The sequence below is a fragment of the Oryx dammah genome, unplaced genomic scaffold, assembly GCF_014754425.2.
Source record: "Oryx dammah isolate SB20612 unplaced genomic scaffold, SCBI_Odam_1.1 HiC_scaffold_9, whole genome shotgun sequence".
NCBI classification, from domain to species: Eukaryota; Metazoa; Chordata; class Mammalia; order Artiodactyla; family Bovidae; genus Oryx; species Oryx dammah.
Window position 1 is genome coordinate 9,938,952 of NW_024070193.1, and position 18,843 is coordinate 9,957,794.

The window sequence follows — 18,843 nt, forward strand, 5'->3', positions numbered from 1 at the left end:
TTGAGAGACAGGATGGTGTGGAAGGTAGGGGCCTTTGGCTTGAGACCCAGACTAGGGCACAAGGTTCCTATGAACTTTTAAAAAATGAATGAACGAATAAAAACTTCTAGAGATGCACTCTGAGCTCCTGGTGCTGGCTTTACGTCCACTCACAGGCTCCTGAGGCCTCTGGCTGAGTGTTGCAGGGACCTCACCTCTGTGCTGCTGCTCTTAGGAAGACAATTCCTTTTTGGTTCATCAGTGGTCAGAAAGGCTGGGGAGGGCCCCCTGATAGCCTCATGCCTCCCCGATCCTGACCTCAGTACACCTGTGAGGGGGCAGGGCTGAGAGCAGGAGAGAACCTGGTCTTGGCAACCATCAGAGACTGCTTTAAAGACTGGGAGAGTAAGAATTCCCTCTGAAATGGGGCACACGTGCTGGGAGGGGAGGGAGACAGGACAGTCAAGTGAGGCATGGCAGAAAAACGTGAAAACCCCTATTTACATTTGTGTCCTATCTCATCCTTTCAGACATTGCCAGTTGGGGAGGTGTGTTTTAGCAGTAATGTATATGCACTTAATTGGTAAATAAACAGTCATCTGTCGGGGATACGTGAACACGTTTTAGTGATAGGGACTGGTGATCAAAAAGGCAGGAGGCCCCTGGCCTGAAAGTGGGCAAGTCAGGAAATGTTTTCTTGTGTGAAAACTGGCCTTTTTTTTTTTTTTTAACTCAGACTTTCTCAATTCTCCCATCCCTTCTTGAGAGAAAACTCTCCGGGGCCCAGAACTAGATCCTGGTGCCCACTCTTCTGCAACCCCTGCTTCTCTGCCTGGACACATGGGGGCTACTGGGCTGTCCTAGTGGTCCTTCCAAGCCTGGGCCTTAAAGAAGTGCTTCCCCCTGCATCTCTTTGACCTTAATTGCCCGTTACAGAAAGGTCAGCCAGGGATTTATCAAAAACCTTGTTTGAAGCCTGTGGGGCTCTTCCGGCTGCTCTGACTTAAAAAAACAGTGTCCTTAAGTTCACTCCCCTCCTGGTGAGCAAAGACAGCTATTTATTTGTGTGAAGTATCTTTCTTTCAAATACTCAACTGGAGGCGGCAGGGGGCGGGGGTGGGGTGGGGTGTGATGCTTTAGAAGGCTGCCATGTGGAACCCAGCCTAGTTTTCCTGCGGGCCCCGCATGGTCTCTCCCCGCTTTTCTGGCGAGTCTGCCCAGCCTGAGCAGGCGCCCCTGAGTGCACCTGCCAGGGCAGCCCGGCTCTGCCCTTAGGGACATACCTGGGGTCAGAGCATCTTCGGCCACTGGAGCTTATTGGCCTCCTGCCTTTCTTGGGGGTTTCTGACAGAGTAGAGCCCAGCTTCTGACCAGTGCAATCTGGATTATTCCTCCTGGCAGTGGTTATGGAATGGGACAGCAGGCCTCGGGTTACTGAGGAGAGTTGCGGGGGAGGCCGATGGGATGGGCCTTGTGGCGGAGGCTCCTTCCTGCTTTGCTAACCAGCTTTAAGACTTGTCTCTGATCAGTCAGTAGCCTTAAATGCTGAAAGGGAGGAGAGCTGGTGGAAATAGCTATTTTTACATCCTCCACCTTTCGTGGCCATCTTTTAAAAATATCTAGCCTGGATAAGGCATTTTTAGTCTTCCCCTCCTTGTCTTCCAGGCACTCCTCCGTGCTTCTGCCCTCTCCCTCCTCCGCCTGCCTGTCCTCCTGTGTCTTTCCCACTTTAAGGCAGTTTCCTCTCCCTCTCCTGCTCACCTGTCCTCATCCCAGCCCTCCCCAGGGAGCAGGGCTCCCGGAGGCTGAGGGAGGTGCACTGGCCTCCAGGGCTCTCACTGCTGATGAGCCACATCCATGAAACCAGGGCTTCCCGAGGCTGGGCTGGGTCCCGCCTTTGGACACCTCCCTCCCTCCCTTCTGTGCCCATTGGAGACCTTTGTTAAGGAGATTCCTCTGGAGACTTGCCTATGAACTGAACCCTTAACTCTCCCAGGTAAAAATATCTAGACTTGTCTGAATTGAACCCAAGCTCCAATCCATCTCTTGATGTCTCTTGAATGCCCCAACGGAGATCACCAATTCGACAAAACCAGCTCAACCTTGTGATTTTGCCATTTCATCCTCCAGTCTCCACCCACCAGTTGGCTTCTCTCCCTGGATCCTCCAGCTCAGTCAAAAGGACCCTCCTCCCCAGACCCCAGGCCAGAATACTCCTGCTGAGCCTTCTCTCTCTCTCAGCCCCTGGACTATCTTTTGGGCTGTCACCTTATTCTATCTTTTGGGTGGGGTTTCCCTGGTAGCTCAGCTAGAAAAGAATCAGCCTGCAATGCAGGAGACCCTGGTTTGATTCCTGGGTGAGGAAGATCCGCTGGAGAAGTGATAGGCTACCCAGCCCAGTATGCTTGGGTTTCCCCCGGTGGCTCAGCTGGTGAAGAATCTGCCTGCAATGTGGGAGACCTGGGTTCAGTCCTTGGTTGGAAAGATCCCCTGGAGAAGGGAAAGGCTACCCACTCCAGTATTCTGACCTGGAGAATTCCATGGACTGTATGGTCCATGGGGTCACAAAGAGTTGGACACAACTGAGCAACTCTCAGTTATTCTCTCTGTCTCCCTACCTCCACCATCTCTTTGTCACAGAGTGGAATACTTCTTGTTTGAAAAGCTTAAAGGGCCTGCCCTCCTGGCCCTTCCCATCTTGCCTCTGAATCCAGGTTGTTTGCTGCACGCTGTCTCCAGGAGCTGTTCTAAGTGCTGAGAATAGCACTGACTTAAACCCTGTCATGGAGCTACCCCGGTGACTTAGTGATAAGGAACCCACTGGCCAATGCAGGAGATGTGGGTTGGATCCCTGGGCCAGAAAGAACCCCTGGAGAAGGAAATGGCAATCCACTCCAGTATTTTGGCCTGGGAAATCCAATGGACAGAGGAGCCTGGCAGGCTACAGTCCATGCAGTTGCAAGGAGTCAGACTTGACTTAGCAACTCAACAACAGCAACACCCGGTCATGCATCTGGGTCTTTGCATGTATTTTCTCTTCTGCCTCAATTCCCTTTTACCTGGGAATGGGGGTGGCAGGCAGCCCATCCATGAAGACTTGGTTTAGACACCTCTGAGTTCTCCAAGCCTTCTCAAACTCCACCCTGGACTGTGTGGACGTGTCTTGCAGTGATTTGTTTCCGAGTTCTCCAAGCCTTCTCAAACTCCACCCCGGACTGTGTGGACGTGTCTTGCAGTGATTTGTTTGCACGTCTGGTCTCCTCTCTGGACTGGAGGCTCCCAGAAGACTGGATCCCTGTCTGATCCACTTTTTAAAATTTTTATTTTAATTAAAAATTGAGTAGATGTTTATACAGAATATAAGAATACTTATAAAATATGTATAAGATGTAAAGAATAGCAATACAATGAGCACCTGTGGACCCACCTTCCATTTGTGAGTCGCAATCCATTCATACCATCAGCACCTATCACCCAGCCTGGAGCTATCATTCCAGGGGGCAGTGAATGTTTGTGAATGACTGAATGCTCAAATGAGCAAGTGACTGGAGTGTGGTTTTCTCTGTGAATCGCATTGCAGTGCTCCCCACCCCTCTACAGCCTTGCTGTGCTCACCCAGAGGCAATGCAGAATGTGTTTTAGGACAGGACTGGTGGCCTTTTTTGACCACACTATGCGGCATGTGGGTTCTTAGTTCCGCAACCAGAGATCGAACCCATGCCGTTTGCAGTAGAATCACAGTCTTAACCACTGGGCTGCCAGAGAAGTCTGAACTGGTGGCCTTGGTATTGGAATCACAGCACCACCACTTACAGGTCATAATGGCTTTGCAAGTTCCTTAACTTCTATGTGTGGCAGTGTTCTCATCTATAAAATAGGCAAGTTGAATCCTACCACATGGATTTGCCGTGAGGCTTAGAGGAGTTAACATGTGACAGGTGCCTGGCACATGGTGGCGTTCAGGGTGAGGGCACGGTTGGCATGAGCACTTCTGTGCCCAGTGGAGTGTTCTATGTGGTGGGACTGGGGGTATACAGCAAGTGGCCAGAGAGGGCTCGGGGTGTCACTCCTGCCGTTCTTCCCTGCATGAGGCCAGATCCAGGGCGGGCCAAGGGCAGGCCCATCATGTGCTGTGTTTCCTCAGCTCAAACACTTTTAGGGGCCACGTTTTACTGTTCTGAGTCATGATATGAGTGCAGTCCATCCACCCAGGAGACAAGTATGAGCATCCAGCGAGTGCTGGGCTCTGGGGCACTGCTGTGGAGGAAGCCCAGAGGTCCTGCCGGGACCACAGAGGGTGCACGGGTGCAACATGTCTAGCAATGATGAGTCGGGAGGTCTCAGTGCCCTGGAGCACAGAGAAGCCGGAGGGACGGAAGCTGCTTTTTTTTTTTTTAGATTTTTTTTTTTTTAATATGGACCGGTTTTAAAGTCTTTATTGAATTTGTTAGGGCCTCCCTGGTAGCTCAGCTGGTAAAGAATCTGCCTGCAATGCAGGAGACCCCAGTTCGATTCCTGGGTCGAAAAATCCCCTGGAGAAGGGAAAAGCTACCCACTCCAGTATTCTTGGGCTTCCCTGGTGGCTCAGATGGTAAAGAATGGGCTTGAATTTGTTACGATATTGCTTCTGTTTTATATTTTGGTTTTTTGGCCTCCCCCACCAGGAATTGAACCCACACCCCCGGCACAGGAAGGTGAAGTCTTAACCCCTGGATGGCCAGGGAAATCCGGAAGCTGCATTTTCTAATAGGTTGGTCCACAAAAGAGTCCCCACAACGATGCCACCAGAGCCAAGACCCTCCCTGTATCTGCTCCCCTTCTGCCGGTCCTGCTCCTGACTCTGGGCGTTTGTATCTACATGCACTCTCTCAAGTGTGCATGCACGTGCCAGCAGGTGCCAACTTCCAGAGACAGGAGCGGGCCTGGTGGAAGCAGAGCAGACCCAGGGCGAGAGAGAGAGTAGGAGGCTAGGGGGAAAGGGCCCAGACCTCACAGGACCTCATGGGCTGTTACAAAGCCTTTGGCTCTTCCTGTGGGAGGGAAAGGAGGGTTTAAGCAGACAAGGGAAGCAGTTTGATTCCTGTGTATAAAGGATTATCCCGGCTGCCGCACAGAGAAGACCGTAGATGGGCAAGAGAGAGCAGCCCAGCTTGTGCAAAACTGGAGAGCAGAGGGCACCACGACGAACCAGCTGGAGCGAGGAGGCAGCGGGCGTGTCCAGACCCTGAAGCCCAAGATTCACTGATGACTGATAAGGCCTGAGAGGAGAAGGAGTCAGAGTCTCCAAGGGGAAGATGGGGAGGAGCACGTATGTGGGCAGATCAGGGGCTCAGCTTGGGCACGCCACGTTCGAGGTGTCTGTAAGACATCTCGGTGAAGACATGGGGTCGGCAGTGAGAGGAGAGGGGAGTTCAGGGGAGGGGTCTGGGCCAGACACACATTTGCAGTTACCAGTGGGGAGTAGGAGATAAGGCCTTGAGCCTCAGGGAGCTGTGGGCTCAGAAAGCCTTGTGTGCACAAAGGCTGAGTCCCTGCGATGTCGGAAGTGGGCTTCTGGGTTTGGGAAATGAGGAAGCACCTGCAGAAGAGCTCAGAACAGCGTGACCAGGAGGGAGGAGGACGCCTGGCAGAGGGTGGTGTTCCCAGAGGAAGCTGAGAGTTTCTTTCGGGAGAGAGGGAGGGCTCAGCGCTGTCGGGTCAGGGGATGATCAGGTGAGAGGAGGAACCTAGAAGCGACTTTCGGATTTGATGCTGTGGAGGTCACCAGTGACTATGGCCTGAGTGACTTCCGTGGAAAGATGGGCGGAGCCAGGTGGCCCGGTTGAGACGAAGGGAGGAGTGGGGCTGGAGGCCATGAGTGGAGGCCAGTGTTTCAAGAAGATTTTCTGTAAGAGCAGCAGAGAAATGAGGCAGTAGCTGAAGGGGAATGTGGGCCCAATTTCCTTTTTCTTTTTCAAGATGGGAGAAGCATCTTTGTATGGGCATTGAAATAATCGAATAGAGAGGTAAACAAGGACGATGAAGGAGAGGGGAGAATTTATGAAGGTGAGAAGCGGGCCTTGGGAGCAGGAGACTGGCAAACACAGGGACAGTTGTCAAGAGGCCTTAGTTGTACAAATTCCCCTCCAGCCGCTCCCACTTTCCCAGCAAGATGGTGGACAGGTTGTCAGCGGCAGTGAGCAGAGGGAGGCTGCTGACAGCCTGGAGATCAAGGAGAAGGTGTGAGGAGTCAGGAGACAGGAGAGTCAGGGTCCCGGGTGTGGATCGCGATTGCTGGGTGTTGGCTGCAGCCACCACGTGGTGTGTGGACACACATCGGGCCTGTGTGCGGGGGCCGCCGGCCTTGCCACACAGACTCTGCTGGTGCAGAAGGCACTGCTTGTTTGTCCATCGCCACCACAGCTGAGTTGAAAGTTAACCTGAATTTGGATCCCTGATGGTCACATACAGTGTCCCTGAAACACTGCAGTTCGATGCAGCATTGAATTAAAAAGTCACTGTGTACACAAAAGATTGCATGTCACACACCATGCAAAACAAACACAGTAGAAATTGCTTACTTTCTCAGAAGAAACCACGGACCTTGCCCAGCCTGGAAACAGGGTTCTGGTCCCTTTGCATGTTATAAAGGGCTCTCCATAGCTTCTGATGAGCCCTCAAGGGCTGCTCTTTAGATTCCAGCCCCAAGTAATTTAAGAAATGAATCGATGAATTTAACCAAGTGGGATTATTTCTTTATGACACCTAGAAATTAGTCTACTGAAAGGCCCTGGAGCCCTTTGGGCCTAGAGATGGCTGCAGCCACCACCAACCTCCACATTGCACTAGGCCTCACAGCTGGTGGCAAAGGTGACTTCCAGAGGGCTAGACTCAGGCTCTGGCCATCCGGAGTGGCCAGTCTGTGAGACTGGATGGATGGGTGTGTGCTGTGTTGGCTGACAGACAGTTAACAGTGTCCTTTTTCTTTTTCCTGGAAGAGTCTTTATTAGACCGAGGGTGTGTCTCCTCCCTAGCAGTTCCTTGGAAGGGAGGAAGGACCGTAGAGTGTCTTGGAGTGGGTCTCCCGGTGGGTTCTGCGTCTCCTCTCTAAAATGGCTTTACCTGAGACAGCCTAACAGGGGGCTCCTGAATCTTTTTGGCAAGCAGATGTCGTTCACATAAGGGCAGCAGACTTAAGAGTCTCCTCCTGTTAGTCGGACCCTACAAGGACCGGGAGCACAGGGGCCGAAGGGGCCAGGCCAGGATGCTCCACAGGCGGCTGTGGCCAGGCCTCTGCAGTGACTTTCAGCCAGGCTGCCCTGTTGCCTGGGTGCCAGCATCCACCCAAATGAATACACACTGAAGCAAGTATAAAATGTCACGGAAGCAGTGTGAAGCCTTGCCTTTGGCTTTCTGTATGTGGCTTTCTTCAAACTGGAAAACTGGGAGGGGGGTCAAACAAGAAGGAATGTGGGGCATTGAGTTTAGCCTCATGGTTTGCCTTCTACTCAGCTCTGATGGCTCTGCTGCAGCTGGGCCATGTCGGATGGAGGTGGGGGTCAGGCATATTGAACTCCCCTCGATGGTTCCTCAAGCCCTGGATCCTAGAGCTCTGGTTCTGTCCTTTCTTACATTAGCAGAAAAGTAACAAACACATCACCTATCTTGATGGACTTGGTCTGGCATTAGACCTGCTAGAAGACCACCAGAAGGAAGGCTCCATTGTCCCTGCTGGAGGTAGCATTAGCTGGGCCTTCGAGGGCCTCCCCTGCTTACCTCCAGCTGCCCGATATTGGCCTCTGAAGCAGATAAGCCAGAACGTAACAGACCTACCAGAGCAGTTGATCTAAACTAGCTGCATGTTGAAATCACCTAGGGAGGAAAAAAATACTAATGCCAGGGTCCTGCCCTCACAGATATTGATGTAATTTGTCTGGTGTGCAGTCTAAGAGTCAGAAATGTTAAAATCAGTCTAGGTGTTACTCATATATAGTTTAGAACCTTGGTTCTCAAAGTGTGGTCTGCAGACCATAGTGAAGGCATCACCTTAAAGATCGTAAAAATGCAGACTATGCCGCAGACCTACTGAATCAGACTCTGCATTTCAGGGGATGTAAAAGGGGACATTCCTGAGCCGACCACATGGCCTGGTGCTGATGGCTCAGGTGGGGACACTTGTCAGGGCCCAGCATGGAGCACAGGTAGCACTGGGCTGGTGGAAGGCTGTGCTAATGGCACTGGCTGGCAGAGGGGGGTGGTGAGGGCACCTGGCAGCCACCTGGGTCGGTGGAGACCTCTGCAGGCGACTTCTCTAACCTTGTCATTTTCAATGTCATTTCAGCGTTCCCCGGAGACTGGACCCCAAGGAGCCCCTGGGTAGCCAGAGAGCAGCTTCCCCAACCCCGAAGCAGCCTTCTGCTACCACTCCCGGCCGCGAGAGCCCCCGGGAGCCGAGGGCACAGGGCCCTGAAGGCCAGGAGGCCGATGGCCCCCGCAGGACACTGCAGGTAGACAGCAGGACGCAGAGATCAGGGCGGTCCCCCTCTGTGTCACCAGACAGAGGCAGCACCCCAACATCACCCTACTCCGTCCCCCAGATCGCCCCCCTTCCCAGCAGCACGCTGTGTCCCATATGTAAGACCTCGGACCTCACGTCGACCCCCAGCCAGCCAAACTTCAACACCTGCACCCAGTGTCACAACAAGGTCTGCAACCAGTGTGGGTTCAACCCCAACCCTCACCTCACCCAGGTAATCACCTCTGCGCCGCTTCCTCCCACCCCACCTGCCTTCCCAGGCCTCCCCAGTTCCCTTTTTCTTCTTGGTCATTTCCCTTGGCCGCCAGACCCTGCGTCTTCCCTGGGCTGGGATTCTGGCTCCCAGGTGTGGAAGTAGAGAGCAAGTCCTGGTCCCACATCTCCAGAGGGGCTGATTACTGTGCCTCCTGAAAGCTTGGGCTCAGTTCTGTTTAGAAGGTGCTTTCCTATCTGCTCCAAGTCCGACCTGGAAAAATGCTCTAGGGAGGCCAAAGAGAGCCTTACGGATAGCTTTTCCCATGGGTGCACACTTGAAGAGGGTCATGAGCAGCCTCAGAACCCAGAGAGGCAAATCTCCTTGACCCCCGGCCAGCCTCCCTCCGGTGGGTCCTGGAGAGGGGAGCAGGGGAGGGGAACAGGTGTTAAGGGAGGCAGGAGACTGGGCTTCTGGAAGAGCCTTGTGTCCCCATTCCGTTAGCTGGGGCCTGGGGGGCGGAGCAGCTCCCCTTCCCAGGTGAGGAGCCAGGACTCACATGGCGACAGTGTCCTGCCCTCACCGCGAGGCCACTGGAAGGCCATTTCCATGAGATTGGCCCCCTTTCTGCCCTAGAGGACCCAGGGTCCCCAGCCCCACCCTGGCTGTGTCGGGATGCTCTGAATTGCTGTGGAGTGTTCAGCCAAGCCCAGGAGGCTCTCCTAGGCGCCCTGGAGGCCAGGTGCTCCAGTATACTAGCTGGGGGCTATGCCTCTGAAATGAGTGGCTCCCCCCCTCCCTACTGCGGTAACCCCCGGAAGTCTCTGGTTGTCCCCCCAGAGCTCTGCTCTTGGGCTGGTTGGAGCGTGGTGACTGCGTGGCTGTGGCTGCAGCTGGGATTAGCAGTAGCAGGAGCCCTTTGGACCACGTGGGTGGGGGAGGGCTGAGTGAGAATCGTTCACAGGTTGGGGTCTATTTGTGACATGAGGTGCTGTGGGTGTGGGACGTGTGGTTTGCGAGAGGTAAGTGTGAGATTCCAAGGAAGGAGCTGCCGGTATGGGGAGATGACTCAGTGCGTTTGGAGTCGCTCCTGGAGTGTGGGGGCTTCCTGCGGAGGCGTGCACACTCGTGATTATTGCATCTGTGATTAGAAACGGCCCGTCCCTGCGCCGATCAGTTAGGTAAGTGTTGCTCCATAGTATCTAGAGCACTGTGATGAAGGCCAGGGAAGCTAACCTGTGATCCTGCTGCTGAGAAGCCAGAAGCACCCAGCCTTGCAGGAGCAGGGGGGTTTGGCAGGCAGGGATGAGAGGCCACTGTGGGAATTCCGCCCCCATCTTATGCTGGCCCTGCACCCTGGGATCCAGCCTCCAGAGATGCTCATAGAGCAGCAGGACCTGAATTACGCTGGGTGAGGTGGGTGGAGATCAAGGGAGAGCCACACACAGCAGCACCAGTTTCCCGGTGGGCCTCCCAGCCTTTCCCCCACACCAAGGACCTTCATTGAGCAGGGAGGGGAGCCAGCCTCGGGCCGCGCCTGGAAAAACAGCAGAGTGGGAGGGCCTGGCGACACTCGGTCCATCTGCCTCATTGTGCTGGGAGGAGCCGAGGCTCAGGGCCAGGAGGAAAGGGGCCGCCAACTTACTGCAGAGGAAGAGCAGGCCTTCGGCCCAGGTCCTTCATGGCACGTCCAGGCAGGAGCTTCAAGACAGGGCTGTCACTGGCCGCCTTCCCCAGACCTGCTTTCACGGAATGTTAGGGGCTGCAGTTATGGCACCCAGTTGGGGAAATGCTGACCATTCTCCAGGTGCTCACCTGACAGGGTCTGAACATTTCTCGCCAGCCCCAGGAGACCCTTCCAGTGAGGATTCACTGACCAGGAGCCCAGAGGTGTTCACATTTAAGCCTATCCAGTGCCCGGTGATGGGGACACGACAGGAAGACTGTTCTCTCCCTGGATGTGGGCTCCTACACAAGCACCTTAACCCCTCGAATGTCGCACTTCTCTCAGGGGGAAGCAGGCTGTGGGTGCCAGCCTCGGTGGCTTTGCCGATGCCCCAGGCCTGCTCCGCCCTGTTAGCCCACCTCTCTGCTCTTCAGTGACTGCGCATTCAGGCCTGCCACCCCTTTCTCCTCCAGGACAGAGACACCTGTTCTGATAGCTGGGCGAAGCAGACAGGTGTGGCCGTGGGCCAGCAAATGGAGCAGACGGCGAGGTCGGGCTGGGAGCCACTCCTGGAGAGGACGAGCCGTGCCCTGTCTGTCAGCCCCATCGAGGGCCTCCTTGCCCCGCCTGGAGCTGCCCCAGTGGTGCATCCTGGCTTGGAACTCCTCCAAAGGAGTCTGTCCTCACCCCAGGAACAGCACCACGGGAGTGAGTGCTGTGCGGAGGCAGGGTTGACTGCACGCCTGCGCGTCTCACTCTGATCAGCAGAATCCTCCTGGAGCACCACCCAAAATGAGGCTGTAGCCTATACCTGGGGGCGCCCACCCTCTGCCCCTGTGGGTACAGCAGGGCTGCCACCTCCTCCTCAGTCTTCCAGGTCCAGGAACCCGTGTGCCTTCCACCTCCCTTGCTCTAGTCAGAATCACTCACAAGCCCCCTCTAAGAAAACTACGGAAACATGATCCTGGTCTTTCTTCACCTGTTCCAAGGTCTAGACGTTGTCGAAACCAAGCTACCCATCACCCCACACCCCACCCCCACCCCCCTGGCAAACCTTGGGCTTAAGTACGTACCCAGGGTGGGTGGTGTGGAGAAGGGAGGGAGAGACGCAGTGGCCACAAGCCTCTTCCTCTCGTGCCTGCATCCCACTCTTTCCGGGCGGCGGCGAAGGCCGGGCCACCAGATGGCCCGGGGGTGGTGCTGTGAGTGCAGCCTGGATCCCTCTGCCGCAGTCTCCAGCCTTGCCCCCTTCCCTCCGCTCCCTCCTGGTCGCCTTACTACCTGCCCAGGCCATGAGGAAAGAGGAGCAGGTGTTAGAAGGACATGGATCAGCGGTGGGCTGAGGAGTGGCTAAGGTGTCTTCCTCTCTTCCTGGGCCCAGCCCTCCCTGTTCCACCTCCAAACAGAGGAAATGTGAAAGGACCTCTAGGTGGACTTTGTCCCTTCTGGGTGGGTTGGCTTGGCAGTAGCCACTTTGACCCAAACCATCTCTGAATCAGTGGGGAAATGCCCTGAAGCTTCAGCCAGCCCTGGGCAGCTAGCCCTACCAGGAGCTGGGCCTCTCGGCCATCTCGCTTGGATCACTGTGAGGTGGAGGCTAGAGTCACTGGGGGCAGACCGATGAGGCTGCTGCGCAGGAGAGGGTTTTTCACTGCTGCAGCCATAAGGCGTGGCACGCCTAACTTTAGCTATGAGAGGGGGCTGTAAAATTATCTGAGAATGAATATATAGTGCAGAGAAGATAGGCCTGGGAGGGAGGGGGGCCATCTGGTGTAGAACCGGGGGAGTTGAGGGCTCTTGGGAGGTGGAGAATTCTCTCCCTTTCATGGAGCTTCAGGCTAGTGAGGCCTTCCAGCCCCAAGCAGCAATTGGGTTCAGCCTCCACTACCCAAATCCTGGCCTCAGATGCTAGGCAGGTTCCGAGGGCCTTTCTCAGGATCCTGACCTGATGACACGGACCTCCCCTGTGGGCCAGGCCTGGCTGAACAGGCTCTGGATCAATGTGCCCTGCCCTGTGGGACCCTGTGGTGCCCCCCTCTAGGCCTGAGGTCAACCAGTTGACAGGGGAAGCAAGTTAGTGGCAGACTTGGGACAGTCAGCTGCTGGATGAGGCAGGTGACGTGTCCGATGTCGTGGGCAGTGTGAGGGCACAGGCCCGCCCCCGTCCCTGGCCCACAGTGGGCTGCGTGCCTCCAGTCGTGGCCGGGCCCGTGACTCACAGCCCGGAAGAGCATGGCATCATACTGGCCGGTGGGGCCCTCCCAGGAACTTCTGGACTTGGCACCAGCAGGGAGGGCTCATTTATAACCTGCTTCTATGATGTTTCAGCTTGTACCAAAATGGAAAAAGGCGTGAATGCAGCATCAGGCATGATGTCAGTGCAGTGATCCGACACACAGCCTGCCTGCTCTCCCTGGGAGGGCTGGGCTCCGAGGCAAGCCACTGCTCTCCTCAGGAAGGCGGGCCACGTGACGTGTGCCACCCTCCTTCCTCCTTGCTGGTGGTGCCGTGGAAGGGGATGCTATGGGAGCACCCGTTACTGCTGGGGGCCCAGAGCTTCCTGGCAGCCCTGGAGGTGACAGCGCGCAGGCCCCGCCCTGGGCAGCCTTCTCTGGGGCCAAATAACCACATGCAAGGCTGGATTCTACCCTCTGGGGCTGAGACACAGGGTGGCAGGTGCATTGCCACCAGTGTTCCTGTGAGAACGATAGAGAAGCCCCTCCCGAAAGGTGTCCCCACTCCCCTTCCTGCCCCGGAGCCCCATGGAGGGAGAGGCCATGCAGAAGTGCAGTTCCCAGAGCCCCCCACCTCTGGCTCCTGGAGGGTGGCATCACCTCCATTCCCCTGCTGTGCACTGAATGGTGCGAGGAAGCGAGCGGCTGAGAAGGCTCTCCCGGGGAGGGTGTCCCTTCAGAGCCCACGGGGCTTGCTGTGCTCATCCTTGAGCCGGCTCGTGCAGCGCAGGCACTGCCTCCCTGCTGGAAGCCACTTTCCTAGAGCCTCTGCTTCCCCGCCTCCCGACCAGCACACTGCCCTGTGCCTCCCCACCCCCGCTGCTGCTCAGGCCCCCACTGTGTGGGGTGCAAGGGCCTCTGAGCCTCTGAGATGGAAGGATCAGCCACCACCTGGCAGAGCCATCTACCTGGTAGCTGGAGCTCTGGGAGGTCCCCTTAGCTCCACCTCTGGGTCTTAGGATGGGAGATCTGTGACTGGCACATTTCCCAGCTGAGTGCCAAGTTAGGCTTACGGAGATATCTGATAACAAGGTTCTAAAAGAGGTCCTCTGTCACACTGATGGAAGGCCTGCCCTCTGATTCTAGTGGGCAGTAGGCTAGGAGGATGCCCAGGAGCCACAGACACGGTCCAGCCAAGGAAGACTCTCACTGTGGTTGGTCCTGGAGTCTGGGGACCTGCCCCAGGCCTGGTCATGGATCCATGGCCTAGGTGGGCTGGTGATGCACAGCCATCTCCCTGCCCAACCAGTGGGCCATCCCCATGTCCCTAACGTGGGATAAGGACCTTGGAGTAGGGAGGAAGAGGCTGAGGATGACCCCCTCCCAGCAGGCTCCCAGGGGTCCATGGAGGAGCCAGAGAGGGGAGTCTTATGGATTCAGAGATTTCCCCAGCCAGCATCCTCCCCAGGAGGCCTGTGTGCTTGTCCTCTCGGCCCAGGCCTGGGCCTGGGAGGGGCTGGGAGAGGGCACAGTGCAGGCTCCTCGCCGTCTAGAAGATGCTAGATAGAAATAGCTGCTCCCATCTGGGAGATGACTCACTGAGGGGCGTTTTAGCCGTTTCTTGGTGAGGTTCTATTTTAGGTGAGACGCCTGTGACAGCCTGGGTGCTGGGGGCTGGATAAGGGAAGCTTCTGGTGGTGAGTACAGGAGTTTTAGCACAGGCCCTTGTTGACCCCTTGTTGATCCGGGACCCAAAATCGGGTCTCCCTGAAGTCTCAGAATCAAAAGGTCTCACCTCCTAGATTCCTCTTCTTCAGAAGTCCCACCTCAGGGCGTGCTTCAGAGATAAGACCTTGGGTGTGAGCGGTATACGCACCTCAGGAACTGAGCCTGTGGCTTCCGCCCTGGGCCAGGGCCTTGGCACCCCACTCAGGAGGGTGATCATCTCCTGGGTCTCTTTGAGGATTAGCCCAAACAGCTCGCCTCTGGGAGCTCCTACTTGGGACAAAAGTGAACCCTGACACCCCTACCAAATATGACTTCTTTAAAGGAGTCTTGGGGCTGAGTCCCAAGGACACACATTGTCTTCTCTGTGGCTTTCTCTGTCCAAAAGTATACAGAGCTGCCTTGGGTCTTCAAAGCACTTAGGTGAGTTCACAGTTCCTGGCTTGGGCCGGGGCAGTTCACACCCCAGTGCTATGGCATTGCTGATCTTATGGTTTCCAGAGCTGGGCTTGGTCTTTGAGTTTCTCTAGGGCAGCTTCTAGACCTCTGACTTGACTTGCATGAGGCTCAGTGGCCTGCAGAAGAGGTAGACATGTGAAAGGCACTGGGCTCCAGGCTGCAGCTCAGGAGCTGGGCAGGGCTGGCAGGGCCAGTCTCCCCAGAAGCACCACTTCCTAGCCAGGTAACTGCAAGAGCCAGAGGCTAAATCATATTAGACCTTGGTTTTTCTCTACCGTGAAGACAAAATGAAAGAATGCCTGCAAGCATGCCCTGCATGACGCAGGGCACCATGGGATAATCACCAAAGCTCATGCTTCTCCCCTGTCTCAGATGCTACTCTTGGTTTCGTGGCAAGACAGCCAAGCCCAGGCTCCCAAATTCCAAGTCAGCCACAGTGGCGGCCATACAGTCTTGTGACCGCAAGGCAGAGAGCAGGGCCAGAGGTACCTACTGAGCATGGGCAGAAGGGGCTTTCTGCCCCAGGGACCAGACTGGACCTTTCCCTGGCAACTAGGCTACTATGGTGCTTTCAAAGACTCTTGTTGCAACCATGGATGAGCAGACTTGTCCTCTGCCTTGGCTCAGGTTGAGAAGGAGGAGCTCCTTCCACACCATGGGGTGCTGAATCTCCAGTCTCGTGGCTGTAGCCTTGTAAGAGCCCTGCCTCCATTAATAGGTTATCAGGCTTCATCCCCCAGCAAGACTCTGGAGTAAGCCCTACTCTGTGCCAGGCACCATGTACTGTCCCTGGACCACCTTGTGTGCGGGGCAAGGAGACACCCAGAGGAATAAAGTAGCATAAGCTTTGGGAAAGAACAAATACCATGAAGACAAACTGGGTGGTTAGCTACAGAGTGCTTCGGAGGGATTTTCAGTCGTATGGCCAGGAAGGGCCCTGATGGGGAAGTGATCCTGAGACATGTGCAGATAGCTGGCTCCGGGGTTGAGGAAAGAGTGAGTGAAAGGCCTGGTTATGGAAGAGAGCGCACAGGATCACTTGGTAGAAGAGGAGGCCAGCGTGCCCGAGGTGAGAGGGCAGGAAAGGGGGACAGAGAGAGGCATAGGCTGGAGTATTGGGGGCCTCCCGGATCACAGTAAAGAGTTCCCATGGTAAGTAAGGGGAGAGTCCACTAGAGGGCTTTGAGCCTGTAAGTGACATGCTCTGATTTATATTTGGATTTTGAGAGGAAGATAGTATTGGCTCGTGTAACTGGGAGTCTGAAGGTAGATTTAAGGCAGAGCTGAGTCCAGGGAATTAAATGAAGCCATGGGGTCTGCTCATCCCTCCTGTCTGGGCTCTATTTCGGACTGTCTCTTCACTCCATTCTTAGTGCCTCTCTGCATGCTGGGCAAGAAGGCTCCTGCCCACTCCACCGCTACATCCTTCTGATGAGTGACCCTATCTCCTACGGTTCATTCACCCTGAAACATGGAAGGGCTCTGACTGGCCCTGTTTGCAAGGTCATGTGCCCATCCCTGCAACCCTGGCTGAAACCAGTGATTGGCCCAACCCAGTTGTGAGGCCCCTCTCCTTGGGAAGGAGTTAATGACAGAGAGAAACGACACATCCATCATGTGAACAGCAGCACATGCCTTGTTTAGTCTGGAGGCACAAATTATCCCATTTTATTTAAAAAAAAAAAAAAACTGTCTTCCTTAAGAAAGCAAAAGATTTTTTCATTCATTTTACGTCACTCATTTCGCATCACTTTGCCCTTATTTACTTCACTCTCAAGATGTTTCATTTGTATCTTTTCTCCTCAGCAAGACTCTGAGCTCCTTGAGGACAGGAATCATGGTTTCTTTTTTTTTTTTGCCTCCCTCTCCCACCTGCTACTCTTCACTCCTTTATTCATTCTGCAGGTTTTTATTGAGTGCCTGTTGCATACCAGGCACTTGTTTTGGGGCCATGCGGTCTATCCTGATATACGTTTTAAAAGACCACTCTGCTGCCCTGTGGGCTCTGGAGAAGGCAAAGGCGACCCACTCCGGTACTCTTGCTTGGAAAATCCCATGGACGGAGGAGCATGGTAGGCTGCAGTCCATGGGGTCGCTGAGGGTCGGACACGACTGAGCGACTGCACTTTCACTTTCCACTTTCCATGCATTGGAGAAGGCAATGGCAACCCACTCCAATATTCCTGCCTGGAGGATCCCATGGAGAGAGGAGCCTGGTGGGCTACAGTCCATGGGGTTGCAAAGAGTCAGACACCCCTGAAGTGATTTAGCATGCACAACGCGGGGTCATCTAACCAGGATGGGAGCGTGGGTTGGTGAGGTGGGATGTGGAGACACATGATGTACCTAGGTACAGCCAGTGGGTGTGGGGAGGACGCTGGCCGGCAGTGGGTTGGCAGTTTGGGGCTGGGGAGTGTGTGAGTGCCTCCGTTCCTGTCCGTGTACCTGGAAGCTCCTAGAGGGCAGGGTGGCACCACCTGCCCCTCAGCCTGCCTCCTGGCAGCCCAGAAACACCTGTGCCAGGCTTGGTGCTCCTGCCTGTGTGAGGAGCTGGCCCTGGCTGCTAGGGGCTGCGAGGACCTGGGCCGTGGGCACCCCAGTTCCTGACCATCCTGGTAACCCTTCTGCTTCCTCCTCAGGTGAAGGAGTGGCTGTGTCTGAACTGCCAGATGCAGAGGGCTCTAGGGATGGACATGACCACGGCGCCTCGCTCCAAGAGCCAGCAGCAGCTGCACTCCCCGGGCCTGTCTCCTGCCCACTCCCCAGCCAAACAGCCCCTGGGGAAGCCAGAGCAAGAGAGAGCTCGGGGCCCAGGGGGACCACAGCCTGGCCCCCGGCAGGCCGAGACAGCCAGGGCCACCTCAGTGCCGGGGCCTGTCCCAGCCGCCGCCCCTCCGGAGGTGGGGAAGGTGTCTCCTCAGCCCTCTCTCCCCATCAAGCCTTCCACAGCCGAGCCCAGGCCCCCGGCAGGAGAGGCCCCGGCCAAGAGTGCCACCGCAGCGCCCTCCGGGCCTGGTGCTGCTGAGCCGACCCAGGAGGGCCTCACTGGGAAGCTCTTTGGCCTTGGTGCATCGCTGCTGACCCAGGCGAGCACCCTCATGTCTGCGCAGCCTGAAGTGGACTCCCAGGGCCAGCCTGCCCCCAGCAAGGGGCCGCCCAAGATCGTCTTCAGCGATGCCAGCAAGGAGGCTGGCCCAAGACCCCCAGGCTCAGGGCCTGGGCCCGGGCCCGCAACTGGAGCCAAAACTGAGCCTGGATCAGGGCCCAGATCCCAGGCAAGAACAGGGGGAACCACCAGCCCAAAACATGGCAGAACAGAACACCAGGCAGCATCGAAGACTGCTGCCAAGCCAAAGACCATGCCGAAGGAAAGGGCCACCTGCCCACTGTGCCAAGCTGAGCTCAACGTGGGCAGCAAGGGCCCCGCCAACTATAACACCTGCACCACCTGCAAACTCCAGGTGTGCAACCTGTGTGGCTTCAACCCGACGCCCCACCTGGTGGAGGTAAGCGCTGGACCAAGCAGGTTCCTTTGGGCCTTGGTGCAGGGCTGAGCCTGGGGTGATGGAGGGCATCAGAGTCAGAAAGGGCGGCAAAAGGCTGATTCTGGAGCAGTCACGGGACTGTCCCTATAGCTGCAGCAGGGCTCCGCTCCCTTAGCTGGCCCTGGCCCCAGCCTCTCCTTCCACTCTGAGAGTTAACTGGTGCAGTGAATGGAGTCCTGGTGCCCACTGCCTCTGACCAGCTGACCAGTGCCTGAGGCTGGTCCCAAAGGTAACCGGGCTTAGAAGGCCTTGTCCTGGCCTCCCCATTCCCAGCTATCATGGGCATGGCCCTGATGGAAGATTCCAATCACCCTTGTGCATGCAAGAAGGGCCTGAGGTCCCACTTTGCCCACCGTCTGTGACCCTCACAGGGGTTGAAGGGCAGATAGGCAGCGGGCTGTGCCCCCATGCCCAGGGCCGGGCAGAAGGCTTCCTCACAGTAGGGCAGCCCAGCCAGGCAATGTGCTCCCTTCATCCCCTCTTCCGAGGTCATGGGTGTTAATGTCTACTTGTCAATGCCATAACCTTTGGTCCACAAATTCTCCCTGGCAGGGCCTGGCTGTCCGTGGAGCTATTTGTGGAGATGC

General features: G+C 55.9%; 1 protein-coding gene across 1 annotated transcript in view; it reads left to right on the forward strand.

Annotated features, from left to right (window-relative positions):
• Positions 1-18,843, forward strand: part of BSN (bassoon presynaptic cytomatrix protein) — a 78,421-nt gene that overhangs the window by 31,792 nt on the left and 27,786 nt on the right. The window contains exons 3-5 of the mRNA XM_040247281.1: positions 6,127-6,200; positions 8,300-8,708; positions 17,351-18,217. Coding sequence (XP_040103215.1) covers positions 6,127-6,200; positions 8,300-8,708; positions 17,351-18,217 — 1,350 coding nt within the window. The remainder of the gene's footprint in view (positions 1-6,126; positions 6,201-8,299; positions 8,709-17,350; positions 18,218-18,843) is intronic.